Here is a 25,910-nt window from a genome sequence, read left to right as displayed (position 1 = left end):
CACAAGCAGGATACTGACCAAGATTAAAATAATGGACTGGGACCAAAGTCTGTAGGGAAAATTGCAAACTGTGGTTTGGGGCTTGGAGGCAATAGCAAAACGGGTGTTTGGCATGCCTGGTTCTTTGGTTTCTAGCCAAACGTTCTTAGTGTAATGTCAAAATGCAATCAGAGGGGTATTGTTTTATAATTTTCAGATGCAGCTATGTCACTGTAGCGAAACTGCAAATCGGGTTCACTGTCTTTTTCACTGACATATAAAGACCGAGAAAGGGGTCGCTCATGATTCTCGGCTTGGCTTATTCTCATCCACTAGAGATGTGTGGGGCAATGGCTGTAGCCTATGCACACCACGTCCTGGAACCACGCTGCTGGCAGCCTACTGCTCTGTGGTGGTAGGTCCCCAAATAAAAAATTAGACCCCTACTTCCAAAAGTATGAGACCTAGGGCCCTAGAGTGTGTGTGTGTGTGGGGTTTCTCAATGAACTGGTGGACCCCTTTGGAATTTTGAGGCAGGGTTGCGGGTGCCGCTACACAATGGCTGCTACAGGAGGCAGGGCCAAGCAACACAACAGGAAGGGAAATGGGAACATAAAACATGCACATGAGAAACCTAAGCGGGGGGATAAGGCGCATACAGAAGACAATGATTAACCGGGGAAACGGAGGATAAAGCACAGACAGAAGAAAAAGAGTTGGTTTTTATATGCTTTCTCTACCACTTAAGGAAGAATCAAACCAGCTTACAATCACCTTCCCTTTTCCCCCACAACAGACACCCTGTGACGTAGGTGGAGCTGAGAGAGCTCTGAGAGAGCAGTGACTACTAGACCAAGGTCACCCAGCTGGCTTCATGTGGAGGAGTGGGGGAAATCAACCCAGTTCACCAGATTAGCGTTCGCCGTTCATGTGGAGGAGTGGGGACTCGACCCCGGTTCTCCAGATTAGAGTCCATCGCTCCAAGCCAATGCTTTTAACCACCACACCACGCTAAGATCGCCAACGGGGGGTGGGGGGTAAAAGGGCTGCTCGGCTGCTTCCTAGACCCCTCTGCCTCAAAGCTGTTCTGCGGGTCCCACTACAGGCACCTTGGGTCCTTCCCCAATTAACAGCAGGAAGGTTCAAGTGAAGATCCTCTCAATTTCCTGCAGCGTACGGCAGGCGCCTGGAAAACTGCACATGCGCACCATGGTGAGGAACACTACACTAGAGGATGACCCCTGGAAAAAATAAGCAAGATAATGCTTGGATTCCATAGAGGGCCGGAATTTTTTTTATTATCTCCTGATCGATCTTGATGCTTTTGTAAGCGGCAAGTCAAGCCGTATTTGGTAAAGTGGCTGAGAAACTAAGCAGCAAGTTGCTGAAAGACACAGCCCTTCCTTGCGCCCAAGAATTCACGCGGTTGTTATTTGCTTTTAGGGGCTTTCACAGTGACCCACGGTTGATGCAAATAAACAAACGGAACTGATCGAACTGAACTGATACTATAGAAAAAGGTTCGGTGTTTGTTTGGAGAACGTCAGACATTCGCCAATGTCCCAAAAAAGCGTTTCCTGTTTCAAACGGTGGCTGGACGTCTATAAATACATGAAGATTTGTTATCGTAATGTTTGACTGTTAATCACCCTCGAGAAAAGGTCACATGATACAAAACACAGTAAGAATTTTATACAGGCAGAGGAACTTTTTTAAAAGGTCAAATGAGCAATTATTAGGGTTACCAGCTCCAGGTTGGGAAATACCTAGTTTTGAGGGGTGGAGCCTAGGAAGAGTGGGATTTGGGGAGGGAACTCAGAAGGGTATAATGCCATAGAGTCCATCTTCCAAAGAAAGCATTTTCTCCGGGGTCACTGATCTTGGTCATCTGGAGATCAACTGTATCAGCAGATCTCCAGGTGCCACTACACCACGCTAAAAAACCACTGTACCACGCTAAAACAATGACACCTGATTCTACCAAGACTATTTTATCAAACATTCAAAAAAAGAAGAACCTCTTGCGAGAGGGCGAGGAGAGTTTCTCGTGCATGTGTATTCCGTGGCCAGGTGGACGAGAAGGTTCTTCTTCGACTATGTCACCCCAAGAGTTATTCTGGCGCCACGACTCACGAGCTGCGGAGGAAAGGATCGTGTTAGCAAAAGCTAAAGCACCAACCACATGCCCAGTGATGGCCAAAATGAGAGGGAGGCTAAGCACTCTTCTAATCACGTTTTGGGTGTGGGGGAGATGGAACGTCTCAAGACTTGTGAACCGACGGGGTTATTCCATATTTCTATATGAGAATGTTTTACCTTCGTAATCTGCCAAAACGTCGTTCCAGTCCATGGAGATGCCGCAGAAAGAGATGGTCCCGCTGCCCATGCTGGCCTGAAATTACACGATGCCAAACAGGAAACGGAAACAGAACTTTAGAAACCAGCTAGTGCAAGAGGAAAGATACCGATTTTGATTTTAAACCTAGAATTCCACACAAATGATAAACAATGAATGGAGTAATTGATACAGGGAAAAGACTCCCCAACGTGAAGCCGACTAATGGGTTTCCTGGAGCTCGTTCAGAGAACTTTCTCTTCTCCAAAGCAAAGAGCGAATCCTGGCTATCCTTCAACCTCAGTGGAGCAGAAGGTGCTTCAAGAGACCACACAGGCCTTTGCGTCCACAGGGTGTGCCCGTTTCAAAGGAGTGCTCCCGTCAGAGGAAGATGTATGTTTCCTGTCAAACTCTGACTTTGCCTTGGAAACCCAAATTCACGGTTCGTACTGATGTTCTGCTATGACAGCGCCATTTTGTGCCTTAGGAACGCAACAAAAATGTACATTTCCTGTCAGACTGGGACTTAGAAACAGTAATTCAACAAACGTTCGATTCAAAACAAACTGGCAACTCAACAGAGAAGTCGCTGTCATTGTCCGTCTCGATGTCGTTGTTTTCCTCGGCTTCGATCTCTCGGGTCAGCTGTTCTTCCTCGGCGATGGCACTCGCAATGGCTTCTTCGTTGGCCTTCTCCAGGCGATCGGCCAACTCCTCTTTTTTTGCGAGGACCTCTGCCATAGACTGGGGAAAAAAAACCCAAAACGAGAACTGGACTCAATGGCTGTAAGTATGTTATCGCTGTGGGATCGTGTAACATTTATACGAGAATGTTCTTCTTTCACCAATGAGTTATTTGAGGGTTAATTAAGTCTACGAAATTGCCTCTAGGGTTTGTATTTTTTCTGGAGATGGGGCTCTAGTTACTTCAGGCTTATAAACATTTTGCTTCATCACCTGTCCAAGTAGCATCGACACCTGGTAGGGAAGCTTTACAAATACACATGCTAACACAGGGGCTCCCAACATCTTTCCTGGCACCTGCCAAGTGTTTTTAGAAACTGGGTGGGGCTTCTCCCAGCACAAGGATCTTCACTGTGTGACTGAAGAAAGGGTGTGGCGGCCATTCTGTGGCTGGTTCTGTATCCTGGGGCTGCCATGTTGCATTTGAATTCCAATGGTGCCCGCAGGCTTGTACATGTAACACACATGTTCAAGGCCCATCTAGTTCAAGACTAAGGACTTTGATCTCAAAGGCTGAGGTGTCACAGCCAAGCAACCAGGGGGGAAATAAGTCGCTAGATCTTTTCCTCTGAACTATCCCCCATGTTGCAATCGGTTTTACCTTGGCCTGCCTAAGGAGCCCCGTGGCGCAGAGCGGTAAGCTGCAGTACTGCAGTCAAAAGCTCTGCTCACGACCTGCGTTCGACCCCGACGGAAGTCAGTTTCAGGTAGCCGGCTCAAGGTTGACTCAGCCTTCCACCCTTCCAAGGTCGGTAAAATGAGCACCCAGCTTGCTGGGGGTAACGTGTAGATCAGTGGCTTCCAAACTTTTCGGGCCAACGCCCCCTTGGTTCCACAAACTCACCCTCAGCACCCCCAACCATATCCAACAACACAGTTGAAGGGGCCCATCTCTAGCGCCCTCTGCTGCCCTTTGCCTCTTAGTGCCCCCCTAGGTAATCCCACCGCCCCCCAAAGGTGGTACTGCCCACTTTGGGAACCACTGGTGTAGATGACTGGCGAAGGCAATGGCAAACAACCCCATAAACATAGTCTGCCTAGTAACCGTCGGGATGTGACGTCACCCCATGGGTTAGTAATGACCCGGTGCTTGCACAGGGGAACTAACTTTAACTACCACACTCAATCCGAGCCACAGGGAACTGACCCAACATGGCAGCCCCCCTACACTTCATTCCTCAGTCACACAGAAGTATGACTGCACTTCAGAACTGGCAAAGCGCATTTGGAATTTCACGCATTCTAGTTGACCTGCCGGAACTCACGTTGGAAATATCAGCAGCGTCCATGTCATTCTCCATCTTATTTTTCTCTGTCCGAGTCTCCTCTCCACTAGTGGAAGCAGCAGAGACGACCGCGTCCGCCTGAGCATTCTTTGCAATGTGTTCGGCGTTGATGAGAACCACGGGCACCTCAGAAGATGACTGCAGGGAACCCTCTGGTGTGCCTTTGTTGCCAGAGATCATGATGTCCTCTAGAACACGGCCTGCGAACTAAGAAAAGATTGAAGAAAAAGAAGAATTGGTTTTCATATGCTGACTTTCTCTACCACTCAAGGCAGAATCAAACCTGCTTACTATCGCCTTGCCTTCCCCTCCCCACAACAGATACCCTGTGAGGTAGGTGGGGCTGAGAGAGCTCTTAGAACTGTGACTAGCCCAAGGTCACCCAGCTGGCTTTGTGTGGAGGAGTGGAGCAACAAATCCAGTTTGCCAGATTAGCTTCCGCCGCTCATGTGGAGGAGTGGGGAATCAAACCCGGTTCTCCAAACCACCGCTTTTAACCACTACACCACACTGGCTCTCTGGTGTGGGACCCCATGCTTTAAACATACTAAAAGTCACCAAGGTTTGAAAACCATTGACACAGTCAACGAGAGACATTCCTTCAAAAATATTATGTACTTTTTAAAGGCTAATCCAAAAAGAAAAGAAAAAGCTCACTTACTTGAGTCCTCTCAGCAAGAGGGTGTTCACACAGAGAGCACGGCTCTTTCAGGATGGGCTCCACGTTTTTAGAGACAGCGTCTTCGGCCAACGGGCCCTTCTGCTTGCTGTCTGCCAGCCGGAGGACAACGTTCTCTTTGTTGCTGTCATCTTGCAACCTTGACAGTTCCGTGGCTGAGGCTGCTTTTATCGCCGAGGCGGAAGATTTGGATCTCACCAGCCTTCCGCGCTGGACTGTTTCCCAACCTTCGGCGTCCTTCCGTTCTGTGCGAGATGATTAAGAAGCCAAGGAGTTGCAAGTTCGATTCGGTACGGCTGTTGACGTACGGACACCAAGTACAACCGTGCCTCACATTAAATCTGTTATGTATATGAAGTGCTGTCAAGTCACAGCTGACTTCTGGAGGCCCCTTATGGGGTTTTCAAGGCAAGACACTAACAGAGGTATTTTGCCATTGCCTTCCTCTGCATAACAACCCTGGTATTCCTTGGTGGTCCCCCATCCAAATACTAACCAGGGCTTAAATCTATTGTGAGTGTGTTAAGTGCAGTCAAGTCGCTTCCGACTCATGGTGACCCTATGAATGAAAGTCCTCCAAAACGTCCTATCTTTGACAGCCTTGCTCAGATCTTGCAAATTGAAGGCTGTGTAAATCTATTACAGATTAGTAAAACAAAACGATCTTATGATGTAAACCTGAATGTGCTAACCAGCCTGCCAGTTAATCTCTGTGCGATGTAGTGGTTAAGAGCGGTGGACTCTAATCTGGAGAACCGGGTTCGTCTTCCCGCTCCTCTACATGAAGACTGTTGGGTGACCTTGGGCTGGTCACAATTCTCTCTGAAATCTCTCAGCCCCACCTACCTCACAAGGTGGGGGGGGGAAGGGAAGGTGATTGTAAGCCGCTTTGAGACTCCTTAAAGGTAGAGGAAAAGGGGGTATAAAACCCAACTCTTCTTCTTCAAGCCCCACCCTCTGTTCCCTGCCTTCAGAGGTGAAGGGCATTTTCTGGTACGTTCAACTGGCAGAGAGACTGATATTCAACGTTACAAATAGCAGTAGGGGGAGAAAGTGGGGAAAGAGCTATTCCACGTAAACCAGAAGGCCCTATTTCCCAAGACAAGAAGTTTTATGATACATGGATTGGATTTGGGGAACTAGAGGGTTAATACCCACAGTTAGGAGAACAGTCAACTCCATTTCAATTTGCTTATGACTGACCAAAAGGAGAAAACAGGCTCAAGATCCAATCACAATCACTTATTCTGAAGCAGCCCTGCTACTATTCATGGGATTATTCTAAAGTAAAACAGGTGGGGCCCTTTATAGACTCATAGAATCATAGAGTTGGAAGAGACTACCAGGGTCATCAAGTCCAACCCCCTGTACAATGCAGGAAATTCACAACTATCTCCCCCCCCCACACACCCCTAGTGACCAGAAGATGGCCAAGATGCCCTCCCTTTCATCATCAGCCTAAGGTCACAGAATCAGCATTGCTGACAGATGACCATCCAACCTCTTCTTAAAAACCTCCAGGGAAGGAGCACTTACCACCTCCCGAGGAAGCCTGTTCCACTGAGGAACCGCTCTAACTGTTAAAAAATTCTTCCTAATGTCTAGACGGAGACTCTTTTGATTTAATTTCAACCAGTTGGTTCTGGTCCGAACTTCTTGGGCAACAGAAAACAACTCGGTACCACCCTCTATATGACAGCCCCTCAAGTACTTGAACATGGTTATCATATCCCCTCTCAGTCTTCTCCACTTCATACCCAGCTCCTTCAACCTTTCCTCATAGGACTTGGTCTCCAGACCCCTAGGTCAATAGCAGACGCTCCGTAGCACAATTCATCTCAGAGGGAACCCCTCTGCCAGTCTCCAGTATAAAAATCTCCCTTATCTAAAGAGACTTTTCAAACAGAAGAAAAACTACAAGAGGAGGCACCACCTGTATTACAACCCCCCCAACCATCCATTATCGCTTTTAACCGTGTTCTTTTATTCCCAGTCCCTGCAGAGACACAAGTCTACCTACACTTCTCTTGAGGGGCGCTCGTATGCTTCTAAACCTGTGAATGTCAACACTTCCTTTTAAAAAACTAGTGGTCCGGAATGGGCACTATATATAAAAAGCCTGTAAGGATTCCTTTAAAAAAATATTACATGCATATGCCCACAAACAATATTTCTGCACAGCCAAAACGCTACCTTAACATTTTGAGTGATTAGGAGAACCGTCAACCCAGGTCAAACTAAAACAACAAACCCCTGCGGTACGTTACAGACGTGGGGGCTGGATTCAAATTGAAGGGGTTTGCGGAAGGGGATATTCTCCAGCTCTCCCCTCACCCCAGTAGTTTGCAGTCCTGGAAGAAGCTGCTGTTGAGGGTGGGGGCACCTGCCAGACATCTGGCGTACGGGGCTGCAGGAAGGATGGGGGACATCTGACCAAGTCAATGCTGCTCCCCCCACCCCTGCTGTTGCATGAGCAAGCTTTCTGGGAAGAAAGGGAGGAGGGGAAATCCCACTTTCTGCAAACCTCTTCCGTTTACCGGCATCTGGATGTGTCCTTAGCCGATGAAAGCACATGCCGCGGTAAAAAGGCACTGGTCTTAAGGGGTCACAAAACCTGTGGTTGGTTTCATCGTAACAGACTAATGGGGACACCCTTCTGAGAGAGTCAAAAGACACCACCGAGGATAAAAACCTCGAGGTTAACCGAGGTTAAAAACCTCAAGGTTAATCGAGGTTAAAAAGCTCAAGGTTAACCGAGGTTAAAATGGATACTAGTCATGATGCATACCTATTCTCTCCAGGATCAGAGGAGCATGCCAAATATATTAGGTGCTGTGCAAGCAGGATGGTGCTGCAGCAGTCGTCTTGTTTGTGGGCTTCCTAGAGGCACCTGGTTGGCCACTGTGTGAACAGACTGCTGGACTTGATGGGCCCCGGTCTGATCCAGCATGGCCTTTCTTATGTTCAAATCAGACATGATCCGCTGGGTGTTTTGTGTGTATAATAATAAATGAGCCAATAAATAAACATGCCAATAAATAAATGAGCTAGATCTTATTTGGACATTCTATAAAAATCTAGATTGCATTTCAAGTGGAAAAACATAGAACAGAGTTTGTTTATTTTTCATGGCTCAGATCAGAACTCTTTCTTTCAACCCAAACAAGCACCGAGCCAAGTTCTCGCTCTGCCCTTCCGCATGCTATCTTCAACTGGCGGGTTTTCAGAACAATTCCAGGTGACCGGACACTTACCATTTCTCCGCGAAGGCTTTGGCGCTTGGGTTGGCGCAGACGTTGGCCTCGCTGCTGCCTCTGAAGCGGGAGCTGCGGCCGTATGGGTCGCCCTCACTTTGTCTGCCCAGCTGACCCCCGACGGGGCCAGGCGATTTGAAGTCACTGCTACGGCAGGAGTTCTGCGGAAGGGGGAGACAAGTTGCGAGCACACAACCCCTTGATAAAACACCACGCTGATGCTTTCTTCAGGTTCTTACCTTCTCCCGCTTTGTCGCCCAGCTGAGACTAAGAGGTGGCATCGCCCCAAACCCCCACATTAGAAGTGAATGCACAACTCAGCATCATTGACATAAAACCTGGCCCAATGAGGTTCTGCCTTCGGCAGTCAGCTGATCTGATTAAGCCGTCTAGACCTAGAGATCCACTTGGAATAATTTTGCACGGACAGATCTGGGCACCGTGGCAAACTTAATTTTTGAGGTTTGCGGGATTCACATTGCCCCCCTAATCCCAATTAATATTGCCACTTCCCAGGACAGCACCTTCTCTCAAGATTCCTCAGTGCCTAACAAAGACTAAAAGTTGCAAGGGGGTACAAAAACCAGCCCGTAAAAAATGAAAACCAGCATCTGAGCTGGGAGATCTGTGACCCAATCTTTTGTACAGCTAGATTCGAATCCAGTAGTGCCTTAGAGACCAACAAGGGTGAAAACGCACGGTCGCTTGAGCCTCCTTTATTCCCTGTTTCAACCAGGATTCAGCCAGGATCCAACACACGAAACGCATGCGTTCGATCCTGGCTGAAACAGGGAATAAAGGAGGCTTTTATCTTGTGGGTCTCCAAGGAGCTACTGGACTCCAATCTAGCTGTTCGACGGCAGACCAAAACTACTACCCTCTGAAATGATCTTCGTATATTCTTCACAAGCAGTTGCACTAGGCACCAATTCAGATAAAGGCCGTGGTGCAGGCGGAGAAATGGCTTAACCCTTCTATCCCTCAACCCTGGTAAACAGGTTAACCCAACACGTATCAATCCATGTTGCGTGTTCAAGTCACCGAACGACACTAGAGTGTACGGTATCAGACTGCGAACGGATCAAATAGTAGCCTTGTGTTGTTGTTTTTTGTGTTTTTTTACTGTGCTTGTATTTTTAGTTTAGGCCTAACTGCAGAATGCTGCGTTTGTTAAGCTGTAATACAAACAAATATTTTTGGATCGACGAAACTTAACAACCGAGGCTGCCGCCACAGGTCACATTTGTGAAATTTGGACCTTTCTGAAACGGCTCAATTTCCGTTCTCAAAATAAGGAAGATGGTTTGGCTTTCCATACCCAAAATTTAGACTTCTGCGAGCATTGGACGTTACATTGATTCGGTCAGTGGACGGGCTTGGAATTACATGGCGTCCCGGAGACATCTTCTTTACTTCCCAGGCCAGGGAAGTAGGTCTGCAAAGTCAACATAAAATACTAAACAACGATCACAAAACGATGCGTAGCCCCGCTTCCCTGACATTTTACAATTTATTGATATTTATTTAGAACATTTAGATACCCGCCATTCTGGGACTAAGTGAGGTAGCGCTCCCAAGAACTTGGTTATGGGACTGGGGCCACCAGATACAAAAACAGTAACAACTGGAGCATTAAGAAAAACCAGAAGAAATGTTGGCTTTTGAAGATTACATTTGTCCAATTTTGACTGAGTGAAAGATAAATCAATGTTATTGATATTTTCTGGAAATAGCAAAGGAGTTTTAATGAAACAAAACTGGGGACCGTTTAGTCCACAGCATTAAAAAAGAAAACACCCAACAGTTTTGTGATTAAAGATTTTATCAAGGTACGAGGTTTTGGAAGCAAACACCCACAAATTTTTAAAAACAGCAGGCTGGTGACACTCGCTTGATACAGGGTGCCAGGAAGCACAACGGAGCAATACGAAAGCCCGTTTCAGACGTTAGATGTGGATTCACTGGTGGTGTCAGAAGTGGGATCACACAGCAGGCTCTGCCCACAACTGATGCACATTCTTTCATAGAATCATAGAATAGAATCACAGAATTGGAAGGGACCACCAGGGTCACCTAGTCCAACCCCCTGCACAATGCAGGAAATTCACAACTACCTCCCCCACACACCCCCAGTGACCCCTACTCCATGCCCAGAAGATGGGCAAGATGCCCTCCCTCTCATCATCTGCCTAAGGTCATAGAATCAGCATTGCTGACAGATGGCCATCTAGCCTCTGCTTAAAAACCTCCAGGGAAGGAGAATTCACCACCTCCCGAGGAAGCCTGTTCCACTGAGGAACTGCTCTGTTAGAAAATTCTTCCTAATGTCTAGATGGAAACTCTTTTGATTTAATTTCAACTCGTTGGTTCTGGTCCGACCTTCTGGGACAATGGAAAACAACTCGGCACCCTCCTCTATATGAAAGCCCTTCAAGTACTTTAAAAGATTCTCAGAGAGCAACTATGTAGGATTCCCTCTGATTGGGAATCCCCCTTTTAAAAAAAAGAGTTCTCGGTAATACAGAAAGCTGTAATCTATGCAATCTATATATGGCTTAAAATGAATGTTTCATAGGTCACGGGCAAAACCCGATGCCACAATGCTGCTCTTCCGCCCCGCCCCCCACCTACCCAGGCCATGTTGTCTGAAAAGAGTTTTTTGTCTCTTTTCCGAAAGGCACAGAAGGAAAGGCATTCTGATGTCTGCTGATCTGGGAGCCATGCAAGTGGAACGAAAGGAAAGGGGCACGATAGACAGAAACACGCTTCCGATTACCTGCTTTGGGCGTCCGTCTTCTCGAGTTTTTCCTGCAGCTGTATCCAATCAATCAAAGCCTTGAAATCCCTTACATAATTATCTAGCATCATCAGCACCTCCTAGGAAACAAAAACCAAAAAAAAAAAAAAAAGATTATAGAAAAATACCCAGGCGCCATAGCAGCCATAATGAAAAAGTCAAATAAATAACGGTAAAGGCTCTCAGGAGCGTTCACTCAACACAAAGTGTTATTCTGCTACAGCTGGACTAATAGTAATTTTATCGGGTGTAACAACTTTTGCAGAGAATGCCGGGGCAAAATTTCAGCCGCTTTTTTGGAAGATTAGCTTATTGGGAGAAATGGACCGGAGCTGTCAAGTTCTATGAGGATGTATCAAAGTTCAACAGAGTCATTAAATCCTCCCCTAGGGAAGGCCCCATGAGTTGAGCCGCTTGCTTGACAGCCAGCGTGGTGTAGTGGTTAAGAGCGGTAGTTTGGAGCGGTGGACTCTGATCTGGAGAACTGGGTTTGATTCCCCACTCTTCCACATGAGCAGCGGAGGCTAATCTGGTGAACCGGGTTGGTTTCCCCGTTCCTACACATGAAGCCAGCTGGGTGACCTTGGCTAGTCACACTCTCTCAGCCCCACCTATCTCACAGGGTATCTGTAGTGGGGAGGGGAAGGGAAGGTGATTGTAGGCCAGTTTGATTCTTCCTTAAGAGGTAGAGAATGTCTAATGCGTACGCAGAAAAAAGTTCCATTTGAAAACTACAATTTGCATCAGTAAGTACAGGCAAATAAAGAGCTGTCAGAATTATGCTAATTCCAACAAATCCTAATATTTTGTCAGCCCAGATGTTTCCCATCCCTTGCAGGAACAATGGGATCAAAAGCAGCCCAGTCACGCGGAGACCCACAGACGCCGTAATCCGAGTTGCGGAAACCGCTAGCCAAATAAAACGAGCGCTCCTTTTTCTGCTCCAACCTTCCAACCCTTTCCCCCCTTCACAATCCGAATAAATGTTTTGCTTCGGCTTCGCAGGCCACGTCGCCGAGGCTGCTGTCAAAAGGTAAAAGGAACGATGCACGATTGAAACGTTAGCATTCGCCAGAGGTGGTCTTCGTTTTATGATGCCTCCGGGGATATCAGGTATTTCACACGTGCCCTTGCTAATAGCTCTTTCTTGTTACGAGAACTTAGAAGCCAACCGGGACTCCCTTTAATCGTGATCTTCTGAGAGACGATTTCTAAATGTGACGCTCCTTCCGTCTCCCCAGTGTGCCTCTCTGCATGCTCAGTAGTAGAGATTTGGTAAAGCACAGCCGTTCCGAGATGGCTCAGAAAAAGGGCAGTCTGAAAACCCTCTGGGGATAGGCTACCGGTATTTCCTGCCCTTTGAGGTTTTGGAGGCAGCTCCCACCAAAAATACTCTGTCAGTCCTCAAGGCCCACTTGAGGAGGGGCCGTGGCTCAGTGGTAGAGCATCTGCTTGGCATGCAGAAGGTCCCAGGTTCAATCCCCGGCATCTCCAGTTAAAGGGACTAGGCAAGTAGGTGATGTGAAAGACCCCTGCCTGAGACCCTGGAGAGCCATGGAGAAGAGCTGTGGCTCAGCGGTAAAGCATCTGCTTGGCATGCAGAAGGTCCCAGGTTCAATCCCCGGCATCTCCAGTTAAAGGGACTGGGCAAGTAGGTAATGGGAAAGACCCCTGCCTGAGACACTGGAGAGATGCTGCCAGTCTGAGTGGACAATACTGACCTTGATGGACCAAGGGTCTGACTCAGTACAAGGCAGCTTCATGTGTTCCTGTATTATAGGGAGGGACCATGGTTCACTGGAAGTGCCTCTGCGTGGCATGCAGACTGAAAGTAAGCCACGGCAGCCATTTTGAGGCTGGCTCCTCCTCCAGCAGCAGCCATCTTGTGGCTGCACCCACCACCCCATGCCGGAGCTCCGAAGGCTCAAAAAGGTTGGGGATCCTCGGACTAGTTAGCTCAGGTTCTTCCACATCGTTCTCGCAAATGAGCAGTTCCTAGCTAAGTGCAGAGGTGTCTCAGACTGTTGAGGCAGAATCATAAATGCTCAGATATTGAGACGAAGGTAGGACCAGAACCAACGGGTTGGAATTAAATCAAGAGTTTCCATCTAGACATCAGGAAGAATTTTCTAACCATTAGAGTGGTTCCTCGGTGGAACAGGCTTCCTCAGGAGGTGGTGAGCTCTCCTTCCCTGGAGGTTTTGAAGCAGAGGCTAGATGGCCATCTGTCAGCAATGCTCATTCTATGACCTTAGGCAGTTCATGAGAGGGAGAGCATCTTGGCCATCTTCTGGGCATGGCATAGGGGTCACTGGGTGTGTGTGGGGTAGTTTGGAATTTCCTGCGTTGTGCAAGGGGTTGGACTAGATGACCTGGTGGTCCCCTTCCAACTCTATGATTCTATGAGACCTTTTTTTCCCCCTTGCAAAGTCCCAACCTCTCGATCTGTCCCTTCTTACAAAATTTACCCTGCCCTGAAAACAGGAATTATATTTCCAGGGGCTGGCTGGCAGACGGAAATTGTGCTTTACGGCTTCCCAGAACCCATCTGAAGGAACCCTCCGCTCCGGCGTTATCCAAATCTTATCGGAGCCACGCCATGCAGCTGAAATCCGAGTCCTGTTTTACGAACAAGGGAATACAAACAAGACAAGCAGCTGGAGCGGCCCCCAGACCCACTGATGCACATCTTTCTCCCTAAAGCCATGAAGGCCATTTTGTCCGGCCGGGAGGCAGCCCGAACAAAAGGACCTCTTCAAGGCGTCGCTACGGGCCTCCAGATAACTACGTATAGATGTACGGCTAAAATTACCAATTAGTTTACCAATTGGCTGCGACGGATTCGATTGGTTTGTAATTAATTCTCGTAACTGGCGCACACAGCAGGACGGTTGGCGCCATTCCTTTGTCGTCCCTGACACACAATACCAGCGCGCCGGGCCCAAGGGGTCTCGGCCATCAATACGGCTCTCTGGTTCCCCTGCAGTCCTGAGCGCGGCAGATATACCCTACGGTGCCGGAGCGGTGGGAAAAGAAACACACACAAAAAACGAACAACGTACCACTTGAGAAGGCGCTGACGAAAAAGGAACCTTTGCAGGGCAGAGTGTTTTGGGACTACGGTCAGGGTCGTTTCGAAATCCCAAACTCCTTGTCAAGATCAAGGGCATCCTACGCTAATTCTTAAAGAAGAGAGCAGAGGGCATGGAAGGAGAGAGAAAAGAACTTAATTTGAAGTTAGAAATGCTGGCCGTTAGAGCTTTAGATCGGCTTGCTCCCCGTATACTGCCTGTATCTATATTAGCACTGGTAGGTCTACCTTGGACGTTAAAGGTCTGACTCACCCATGTAAGAGAACTAGGTGCTAGAAAGGACTACGCCATGCCAAATTGCAGCTTAAGGGTTCAATTTTGGGGGCATTCCCCTATGTTAAAAACTCTCCGCAACAAAACTAAACGAAGGGAAGCCATACTTTTCAGGATCTAACTTGGTGCACATTTACTCCTAGGCAACACCCGCAGGAGTTCCCTCATTACGAAGCTGTACATCCACCATTCTTTGTTTTAAAATTAGCGTCTCAAGGATGTAGCTCGGGCATCAGACGGGCACAAAACGCAATAAAACACATTAAATATGTGGTCAGCTTTACGCCATTAAAGATTCTGGTATTGGTATTGGTATGTGGTCAGTTTTTTTTACTAGTCTGATGTTCTCACGGCACCTGTTCTCTCCCATTTTCTGCGTCCCTCCCCTCCGACTCTTTTTCTCCTGCCGTCGTCCATTGACCTTTATTAGCATTTCTGAAATTGAATCCAGAGCAACATCAACAGATAAGGAAGAAAGCGTGCAGAGGGAAAGAGGATGGATGTCACCAGAGTAAAATTGTTCGGAGTGGGGAGCTCAGAACAAACCCTGCTGGGTCTCCCCCGCCTCATCTCCCCCACCTCCCCACTCCTCCCAGCTCAGGGACCCCAGCAAAAACTGAACAAAGGGAATGAGGCTGTACTTGTTCCAGGCTCCGATTCGGCACACAATTATTCCTGTTTAAGGCAATGGGACTTGCATGCCGGGAGAAACCCTAGGTCCCCTGAGTATCTAGTAATTTGATTCTTGTGTCTAAACTGAAATATTTATTTATGCAGCTCTGCTCAGGCTAGCACCTAAACCTGACGCCAGGGTCTGGGAAATTCTGGAGCAGCCCTGTCTGTGTGGAATTCCTTGACGGATTATGCCCCGAAGTGCTTAGATTTATGGTTGGCATCCCTTTATTTGGCGGTAACGCATCTTAAGGGAGAAGAGGCATTTCGAAATGGTATTCTGACCTCTACAAACAACCATTTCAAGGGCTCTAAAACAAAGGAACAAAGCAAGAGAAACCTAATCGTAGGCAGGCAAAAAAATGTTTTTATCAGTATCACCCACACATAGGTGAAAATGCCAAGTGTTTATTGCTAGTACGTATTTCACAAAGCTCTCTCTAGACAGCAGCTTCTAGGAAGATAGTTTCAGAGAGTAGCAGTGTCGGTCTGCAGTAGAACTAGATTCGAGTCCAGGAGTATCTTAGAGACTAACAAGATTTTGGGGGTATGAGCTTTTGAAAGTCAAAGCCCCTTTGACAGACATAAGTAGGAATGGAGATCTCTGAGTCCTCATATCCCACTTTTTGACTGGGATATAAGGACCCAGGGATATCTGTTCCTACTTGTATCTGATGAAGGGAACTTTGACTCGTGAAAGCTGGAAATCTTGTTGGCCTCTAAGAAGAAGAAGAGTTGGTTTTTATATGCTGACTTTCTCTACCACTTAAGGAAGAATCAAACCGGCTTACAATCACCTTCCCTTCCCCTTCCCACAACAGACACCCTGTGAGGTAGGTGGGGCTGAGAGAGTATAACTTGCCCAAGGTCACCCAGCTGGCTTCATATGTAGGAGCGGGGAAACCAACCCGGTTCACTAGATTAGCGTCCGCCGCTCATGTGGAAAAGTGGGGAATCAAAACCCGGTTCTCCAGAGTCCACCGCTCCAAACTACCGCTCTTAACCACTACACCACATTGGGGTTACTGGACTCAAATCTAGCTTCTAAGGGAAAAAAATCTTGGTTCAAGGCAGATCAGTGAGAAACTCTGACATTACAATATCATGAGTGCCCCAAAATACACTTCAAACCACTGTGACGATTTCCAGCAGTATGACTTTCGATCTGATGCCCAAAAAATTCTGCACCAATAAAAAACTCAAGTTTTCCAACCCCTTTTCAACCTTTACAATATGGCCAGAACAGTAGTCCATCAAAACCCAGACAATTCAGGATCCAGAAAAGTCCAGATGTAGCTTTCAACGAATGCTGGTGCCCTCTCAGATTTTTTATGTACAAGTTAAACTCGAGACCCTTTCACTAAGTTAGGGAGGGGCTGTGGCTCAGTGGTAGAGCTTCTGCTCGGAACGCAGAAGGTCCCAGGTTCAATCCAGGTTCAATCCCCGGCATCGCCAGTTAAAGGGACTAGGCAAGTAGGTGATGGGAAAGACCTCTGCCTTAGACCCTGGAGAGCCGCTGCCGGTCTGAGTAGACAATACTGACTTTGATGGACCAAGGGTCTGATTCAGTAGAAGGCAGCGTCATGTGTTCATGTGTCAGAAGTTGCCGGAAACTTTCTGCCACGCTTGGAAGTCCAACAGACTTCCATGACATTCATGACTATCTCTGGCCTATCGGGGAGAGTGAAGATTTCATCCCATTTGTAGCACAGTGTTCCAGAAACACAGGTTGCCCATCACGAAAGGCCCAGCGTTATCTATTCGGCCCTGCATCTTCGGTCATAAAACACAGTTATGTACATTTTGCAGTTCCGAGCACTTCAGAGGCAAACAAGGGAAATCAGCTGGTCAGAGAGACACCCTCCGCACAGCTTCTGAAGCTCGGAAAGATTATACGCGAGGCAGCCGGTTTTCCTTACGACAGACGGCCACTGTTTGCATCTCCGCCGCAACCCTCTATCGTCTGCCGTTTCAACCGCAAAAGAGTCACCAGAGTCGTGTCCTCTTCAAATGCAATAAACATTATCCTCGGCAACACCGTGATCAATAATCTGCCCCCACCCCGTCGCATCGAATCACACACTCGCAACCTGTATTAATTCAAAGGAAACGCAAATGGGCCTTCTCTCTTGGGCTACAGCAAACGTAGAACATCCTGTTTAGGAAGGTGCCATTTCCCTAAGAATTATCCCTCTGTGTACTTGATTTCTGAGATAACGTTTCTATACTGCCGCAAGGTTAAAAGCTGTCCTTTTACCCTGGTGATGACCCCCTACCCTCAAACTCCGTCCTCCTCAAGCTCCGCTCCCATGTTCTCCAGTCATTTCCCAATCTGCCCAAGTTGGCAACCCTACCAATCTGGAAGGGTTTCCTTTCGGATGCTGTCTCAATGTACGTGATTCGAGTGGCGGTTTTCTTTACAGGCAACGGGCCGCTGACCATTTTCAGAATCGGGACACTTTGCAACCGCGCCGGACGTGAAAACAAATCCGAGTCCTTTGACTGTTTCTTGAACCCCAAACTCTCCCAGATTTTCCAGATCTTTTTGTATTATTATTCCCAGCGTTTTAAATCATGGTTATAAAGAGGCAAACCGGCTTCCAGTTGGGCTGGTGAAAACCCATCGCGCGGCGTGTCTGTTTTCCGTCTAAAATTGGGGGGTGGGGAGCCAACTTATGACTACGTCCCACCCAGACATTGTTTACACGGGGCCATCAATCTCCCCTGCTCCCCTGAATGAGAGGAGCGATAACTATCTCTGCATGAAAGGAACAATGTGTAATTAAGACATTAAACAGGAAACGAGAGAATGCCGGCGCTCGGGCTGAATCCCAACAGTGCCACCTACAGGACACAGCGAGCACTGGACGACGAAAGAAAAACGCCAATGAAACAAATCAGAACATATATCTCCGTAATACCTTTTATTTCTAAAACCGACAAACCACACGTAAGAATGTGTGCGCTCACATACTCTTATGTGCGGTTTGCTGGTTCCAATAAAAGGGAGATTGTGTTCCGATTTTTCGGATCCTACTGGGGGCCCCACGTGGCTGCTGATGACTTCTTTCTACAAAACAAGTACAGAACGAACGAGGCTACTGTAAATTAATCTCACCGCAGCAACGGGAACAAAATCGTATACTGATTCAAGGTTAATATTACTCAAAATCAATCCACGGCACAAGAAGCTGCTCACTCTCCACTGTATTTTTTTATGAAAATGGTCATTTGGTGGATTTGTTCCCAGCGAGGCAGTCTGCCGCGACGGGAGCCCAATCCATCCCGATTGCATGACGGCGAAAAGCCTCTTACCTTACATTCGACCACGCTCTGATCCGATTCACAAGTGACATATATTTCGTCAACCGCGCGTCGCAGGTTGTCGAAAAGGAAGGCCCAGTAACGTGCCCGCAGGTCGACTTTCCGAGGCTGCCTGGTTTTGGTGGGGCTTTTGTCAAAGTTTTTCTCGCCGGCAGCTGACGTAGTGTTCTGAAAAGGAGGCAAAGAACAGAGAGGAGACATCAGGTCCAACAGTCTGTTCACACAGTGGCCAACAAGGTGCCTCTAGGAAGCCCACAAACAGGACGACTGCAGCAGCATTATCCTGACTGCGTTCCAAAGCATCTAATATATTTGGCATGCTCCTGCATCATGACTAGTATCCATTTTGACTAGTATCCATGGATAGTCCTCTCCCCATCAGAACAGAAGGAAAACCCTGCCTGTGTACCATCCAGCCAGCTTCCACGGCAGAGTGAAGATATGAACCTGGGCCTCCCCGATCCTAGCCCGACACTCCAACCACTATACCACACCATGTTTCAATGCATCTAACAGTCCTTGTCTTATGTTTCACAGTAAACTGGAGCCACATTTGGGTAATTTTATTGCCATTCTAGAGAGTCCAAGGATCCAGAGTAGGACAGAAGAGACCTACGTGCCCGCCCCACCCCCACTTCTGTCCCAGACATGGGTTGGGTGGGTACTGCCTCTTGTTTAACGTTGCCAAAGAGCAGGCCAGGAATCCACACGGCCTGAAAACTGATTATCGGAGATTTCCCTCATACGTTAAGGTATCTTCCCTCGGCTGGTTCGCCCCGGCGTTAAAAGCGACTGAACGGCCCCGAGAGGGGAGATGTTACGTTCCCATTAGCGACATCCAGCTATCGTTTTACTTCTGCGCTTTCTCGGCTTTGCGTTTAATATAGTATAATTATTGACGGGGGAACAGTTGGGCATTTGTGTGAATGCTGCCCTTCCTTCATCTCCTGGTGGTTTGAAATATCAGTATAAATGGCCGCCTTCCCCTGAGAATGAAATGTATACTCAGCGGCATCAGGATACGGATTCCGCCCCGTCCTCCCCCATTTCCCAACCTCAACTGGAATTAAAAAATTTTAAATTCTTTATTTTAAGTTTATTTTATAACAACAACAAAATAATAAAACAACAGTAGGTTAAACATCATACAGTTGAGATATGTTTCAATACTCAGTTCCAATATATGTTCTAATATTATACATCGGTGGTTTTTACAGACATCATACCACTTAGCATGCAAATCATACGATAGTTTCGTGGGCATCGTTTACTTCTTGATGCCCCCTTTCCCATATATTCTAGAAAAGGCAGCCATCTATTTAAAAATTTTGTAGATTAAGATAAGCTATTTGTTACTTTGTGTTGTGAAGATACCTTATCTGAAATTAAAAGGTTCCACGCCTTCTCATACCGCCGCCCAGCAGAAGGCATCTTTGCTTTTTTCCAGTACGAGGCAATCAGAAATGTTGCTGCCAGTAGCAGTAATGAAATCAGTTCCCTTTTTTGGGTAGTGAGTTATTGTATATCAAATTTTTCTAGTAGCACAAACTCTATTTCTTATTATTTAGGCACGTGGCATGTATTCTTTTAGAAAGCCTGGTATAAAACAGATTTGAAATGGGGGCATCCTTACTGATTTGTGTTTTTTTTTCAGTCTGGAGAAGAGGAGGTTGAGGGTGGACATAATTGCTATATGAAAGGCTGTTGCTTAGAGGAGGGCAGGGAGCTGTTCCTGTTGGCAGCAGAAGACAGGACTCACAATAACGGGTTTAAATTATGGGTGGAAAGGTAACGGCTGGTTATTACGATATTTTTTTTTACAGTAGGAATTGTTGGGGGGGGGGCACCATTCCATTATAAGTAAAGTAAAGGTCCCCTGTGCAAGCACCAGGTCATTCCTGACCCATGAGGTGACGTCACATCCCGACATTTCCTAGGCAGACTTTGTTTATGGGGTGGTTTGCCAGTGCCTTCCCCGGTCGTCTTCCCTTTACCCCCAGCAAGCTGGATCCTCATTTTACCGACCTCGGAAGGATGAAAGGCTGAGTCGACCTTGAGCCGACTACCTGAAACTGACTTCCGTCGGGATCGAACTCAAGTCGTGAGCAGAGCTTGGACTGCAGTACTGCAGCTTACCACTCTGCGCCATGGGGCTCTTTCACCATTCCATTTCAATGAACACTGTAGATTTCTTGCGAACGTATCCATCTGCAAGCAAGGCTTTGGTTCAGAGGTTTTGGAGAGTTAATGGAAGGTTTATTTTCGGTCCCCTGGTACCCAGCCATTCCTGACACTGTTTATCTGAATTTGACAGTTTGAAGTCGGCTGCTCCAGGGAGAGGGGACGAGCTTTTAGAAACCAGCGCGGGCTGTGTCACTCGCTGGCCCTTCACTTCCAATTGCAGCTCCAGAAGCATCACGATGAACAGGCTGTTAAGCTATTTTAGTCAGTGACTGGCAAACGCTGCGTTTGAATCCACTAAGTACCACATGCCAAACTTTAGACAGTTGTCGCTTGCTTGCATTATTTCCCAGTTCTTCGATTCTAAATCCACTGCATTATATTATTAATTAGGGCTCTTTGTTGCCCGGCTGAATTGTTTTGATCATATGATGTAATCTGTGGCGCAGAGTGGTAAGCTGCAGTACTGCAGTCCAAGCCGAGCTCACAGCCTGAGTTTGATCCCAACCGAAGTTGGTTTCAGGTAGAAGAAGAAAAGCTGGTTTTTATATGCCGACTTTCTCAACCACTTAAGGGAGAATCTAACCGGCTTACAATCACCTTCCCTCCTGCCCCACCCCCCAACAGACACCCTGTGAGGTAGGTGGGGCTGAGAGAGCTCGAAGAGAACTGTGACTTGCCCAAGGTCACCCAGCTGGCTTTGTGTGTAGGAGTGGGGGAAACAAATCCAGTTCACCAGATTAGCATCTGTCGCTCATGTGGACGAGTGGGGAATCAAACCCGGTTCTCCAGATCAGACTCCACTGCTCCAAACCACCGCGCTTAACCACTCCACCACACTGGCTCAAGGTCGATTCAGCCTTCCATCCTTCTGAAGTTGGTAAAATGAGTATCCGGCTTGCTGAGGGTAAAGTGTAGATGACTGGGCAATGGAAAACCACCCCATAAAAACTGTCTGCTAAGTAAACATCGTGATATGATGTCACTCCATGGATCAGGAATGACCCGGTGCTTGCACCTTTACCTTTTTAAATCCACCTTGAGTCTCACTAAAAAAGGCCAGCTATAAATGATATTATTTTATATTCTAATGGCCAAATGTGTCCCCAACATGGTGGCGGACTGCACGCGGGTGGGGGAGCTGCAGAAAAGAATCCCCCCCCTGAAATTCTCACAGGCCCCACTTATTATTATTAATAAACAACCTACCCAGAAAACTTAATACACACACCTGCTTAGTAGTTTTGTGAGCTCCCTGGGTTATTCTCTTGGATTTTCCTCCAATTTGCCATTTAGGCTTTCCTGAGAAGAGAAAACAAAACAAAAACATTTAATCACGAATAAACTTTGGATGATAGCGCCACAATCTAAGTATCCTCTTCATGTTGGGACCTGAGAAGAGTCAGGCGGGGGCCCAGATCCAGGACGAACAAAAGAAAGCACTTCTTCACCCCACACATAACTTGTGGAACTCACCGCCACAGGATGCAGGCTACTCTGAGCTTAGACGGGCTTCAAGGGGGGATCAGATGAAATTGTAAAGGATAGGGTCCATAGCCATTAGCTATGGTGGCTAAATGGAACCACTGTATTCAGAGCCAATATAAGTGTGGGATGGGAGGTACTTGGTCCCCATACCCTTGCTGGTGGGCCTTCTGGGGTATCTGGCTGGCTTTAATGTTGGACCAAGGGCCGGATCCCAAAGGGCTCTTCTTATATGTGTATTATGGAGCCGCAGAGCCGGCACTGAAGTCGGCCAGGGATAACTCTGCTCCCCAGATTTCCCAGGCTGGGGAGAGAATATATTTTTCACACCCTTTTCCAGTTTCAGAGCTCCCTTCTCTTGATGAAAATGACCTGCGATTGAGCAGAGGGAAATGACCCCCTCTGGGAAATCAACACATGCCTTGTGACACAAGAAGGCGTGGTGTGAAAATATGGGATCAGGAATCATCCTGAGCCACTTGGAGCGAGGGTAATGTAAGAAGACACTTTCAAAGGGTAACCATGTTGGTCTGCTGTACAGCACTAGCTCCTTAGATACCAACAAGATTTTGGGGGTATCAGCTTTCGAGAGTCAAAATTCCCTTTGGCATCTGATGAAGAAGCTTTGACTCTCGAACGCTTATACCCCAAAAATCTTGTCGGTCTCTAAGGTGCCGCTGGACTCGAATCTCGCCGCAATAAGGCAGCTATCACAAACAGCTCAGACACACCGTCCTCCTCTTTGCTCTCCAGGGGCACGCTCCACGCAATCAGATTCCTTGCGGTCCGGCCCTCCTCGGCCACAATTTTCCTGACCTTGTCGTGGCTGTTAGAACGATGGAAGGAAGCCTAAAGAGAGAGAGAGAGAGAGAAAGTCCCATTAACAGCCCGACCCTTCTCCTATGCAGCCAGAAGCAAGTCCTTCTCTTCCACACGAGGCTTATTCGACCTACGGAGCGACAGGCTTCAGTCACGAACCACACCCGCCCCAAAAGGTTAATCATCAACCCCAATTGGGTTGACGAAAGACAGATCCGTGTGTGACTGGGCTTAAAAAAATAATGATGCTGTTCTTGAGTTTTTCCAAAATGCTTGCAAGTATAAACAGCGCAAGCCCCTGCAAGGGAGGGAGTCCAGTAACAGGGGGATGGGCTGCCTCTTGCTCTTCTTCCCTGTTTCATGCAGGTGGGGCAAGGAGAGGGGGGCCAGGGTTGTTGCATGTGCCCCTGGCGCACTCTGCCCTCTGGCGCCCTTCTCCGAGGCCTTCCTAGTGGGTGAGCTGCCCCTGGGTCTCAAGCTGACATCTTCCACGTCTCCTGCTACCCAGACCTTTAACTGGCGATACTGGGGACTGAACCTGGGACTTTCTGCATGCCAAGCAGAGGCTCTTCCACTCAGCCAGGGCCCCAGATCAAGTTCTTTTCACATCATCTACTGCCTGGTCCTTTTAACTGGAGGTGCTGGGGATTGAACCTGGGACCCTCTGCATGCCAAGCAGAGGCTCTTTCACTAAGTCAGGGTCTTGGGTCAAGGTCTTTAACATCACCTACTTGCCTGATCCTTTTTAACTGGAGGTGCCGGGGATTGAACCTGGGACCTTCTGCATGCAAAGCAGATGTTCTACCACTGAGCTACAGTCCCTTCCTTTCATGACACAGACCAAGATGTTAACCACAGCTAAGCTCATGGGGCATGGTACGGGACTTGCCCTGTGACACGGTATCAACAGGAAGGAGTTCAGTTGCTATACAGAGCTAGGGTAACAGAAATATGTGTGTGTGTGTGTGTGTGTGTGTGTGTTAGTGTAAAGTGCCGTCAAGTTGCTTCCGACTCATGGCGACCCTATGAATCAATGTCCTCCAAAAATATATACACGACTCACCATCATGTTATAACTTTCCTCCGCATCAACAGATTCGCTTATCCCATTCTTGGATGACCCCATGAAGTCGTCATAGCTGCGCAACATAAAACATAAAATATTTTAACATTTAAAAGGCACAGGTGAGATAGAAAGCCAGAAGACACGTGTTCACATCGTGCACGGAATTCAATTATCCTGCCAGGAGATCTGGCTTTTTGCCGGGCCGGCAGATAATTCCTTAGGACGGGGACCGCCGACAGCCGTGCCAGCAACAAAATCAGAAGCCGCGACATTATGCTAACATTGCCGAGACGATAACACCAGGCATCACAGACACAAACGCGGATGAATGGTGTGTTTGTTATGATCGGGTCGATTAGCGCAAACCCAAAATATATCTTAAGGCTCTTAGATGGAAGCCGTAGCAAATGGAAATTGCTCCCCAAAACGCAGGATGAAATGCATTTGTCAGACTGTAAAAGGGCCCAAAGATTCTCTTGTCCTTTCAGCAGAAGCAGCTTAACACAGTTACACCCCCAGAATACGAATGTAAGCTTCCACTGTATATGCCCACTGCCGTAAACCGTCTCTAAACCACAATTAATATTGTAATTTCTTAGCAGAGTACAGTTGGGGGGGAGAGGAAATGGGAGGAGGGGGCTTTCGAAGGTATAGCCACCCGCTTCTCGTTTGGCTCTTAATTGTAGGCCCCTGTGTTTCCAGTCTAGATACACCCATCCTCTTGTTGGGTTTTTAATCGGTCCCAGAATTAAAAGATGAAGCGTTCCAGGGTTTCTTTTCTTCCCCAGCCAAGCACAATTTTATCCCACCAGAACGACAACTACTCCTAACATGCAGATAGGTGACTACACAATCATCACTGGCTAACTATTTAGTGGAATTTATCCATCGTGCATGCAAGATGGCAGGACTTCTCATTCCTGCTTGTGGGAAAAACACTATCACGAAGGTGGTATAAATTTCATGCTTAGCCGCAACACCTTATTTTCTTCATTTAATCATATCCTTTCCTTCACTTCTGCAGATCACACTCACCCTCCAGTATAAAATGAAGCCTACACTAGTCTTTACATCTCCAGAACACATAACAACATAAGAAAGGCCCTGCTGGATCATACCAAGGCCCATCAAGTCCAGCAGTCTGTTCACACAGTGGCCAACCAGGTGCCTCCAGGAAGCCCCCAAACAAGACCATCCTGCCTGTGTTCCACAGCACCTAACAGGCATGCTCCTCTGATCCTGGAGAGAATAGGTATGCATCATGACTAGTATCCATTTTGACTAGTAGCCAGGAATAGCCCTCTCTTCCATGAACATGTCCACTCCCCCCTTCAAGCCTTCCAAGTTGGCAGCCGTCACCACATCCTGGGGCAGGGAGTTCCACAATTCGACTATGCCGTGTGAAGAAATGCTTCCTTTTATCTGTTTTGAATCTCTCACCCTCTTACCCTGTTTTGAATCTCTCACAAACCTCCAGATTCAGCAGATGACCCCGAGTTCTCGTATTATGAGAGAGGGAGAAAAGCTTCTCCCTGTCAACTCTCTCCACAGCATGCATAATTTTGCAGACCTCTATCACGCCTCCGCTTAACCGCCTTCTTTCCAAGCTAACCAGCCCTAAGCATTTTAATTGCTCCTCATAAGACACGAGAATCCACTATTAATACCAGAATTATGTTTTTTAATGCTAAAACAGATGGCGTTGTTAAAACGCTGGAAAAGGCAATCCCTGACGCATATTAACGCAGGTCAAGCGATGCCACTAACATACCTGTGTTCACAATAAAAACTGGTTTGGGGAAGCTTAAAATCCTACACAGCTTTCTTTCTTTCTTTCTTTCTTTTTTTTTACTATCACAATATCCTTTCTATAGCCCGAGAGCGGGAATTTTGATTCTCCTCATCCTCTTCTCCAATGCCAATA

The 25,910-nt window shown here is 47.4% G+C and overlaps 1 protein-coding gene across 1 annotated transcript in view; it reads right to left on the bottom strand.

Moving 5' to 3' along the window:
• Positions 1-25,910, bottom strand: part of SCAPER (S-phase cyclin A associated protein in the ER) — a 125,326-nt gene that overhangs the window by 95,019 nt on the left and 4,397 nt on the right. The window contains exons 2-13 of the mRNA XM_056865979.1: positions 23,984-24,059; positions 22,833-22,950; positions 21,848-21,918; positions 18,427-18,603; positions 11,054-11,154; positions 9,596-9,712; positions 8,278-8,438; positions 5,006-5,268; positions 4,324-4,551; positions 2,894-3,058; positions 2,296-2,371; positions 1,998-2,115 (exon numbers count right to left, since the gene is read on the bottom strand). Of these exons, the coding sequence (XP_056721957.1) occupies positions 1,998-2,115; positions 2,296-2,371; positions 2,894-3,058; positions 4,324-4,551; positions 5,006-5,268; positions 8,278-8,438; positions 9,596-9,712; positions 11,054-11,154; positions 18,427-18,603; positions 21,848-21,918; positions 22,833-22,950; positions 23,984-24,059 (1,671 nt within the window). The remainder of the gene's footprint in view (positions 1-1,997; positions 2,116-2,295; positions 2,372-2,893; positions 3,059-4,323; positions 4,552-5,005; positions 5,269-8,277; positions 8,439-9,595; positions 9,713-11,053; positions 11,155-18,426; positions 18,604-21,847; positions 21,919-22,832; positions 22,951-23,983; positions 24,060-25,910) is intronic.

Source organism: Euleptes europaea, chromosome 20, assembly GCF_029931775.1.
Source record: "Euleptes europaea isolate rEulEur1 chromosome 20, rEulEur1.hap1, whole genome shotgun sequence".
In the NCBI taxonomy this organism is placed as follows: Eukaryota; Metazoa; Chordata; class Lepidosauria; order Squamata; family Sphaerodactylidae; genus Euleptes; species Euleptes europaea.
Note: the sequence above shows the minus strand (reverse complement) of the source record. Positions and strands in the feature narration are given on the sequence as shown.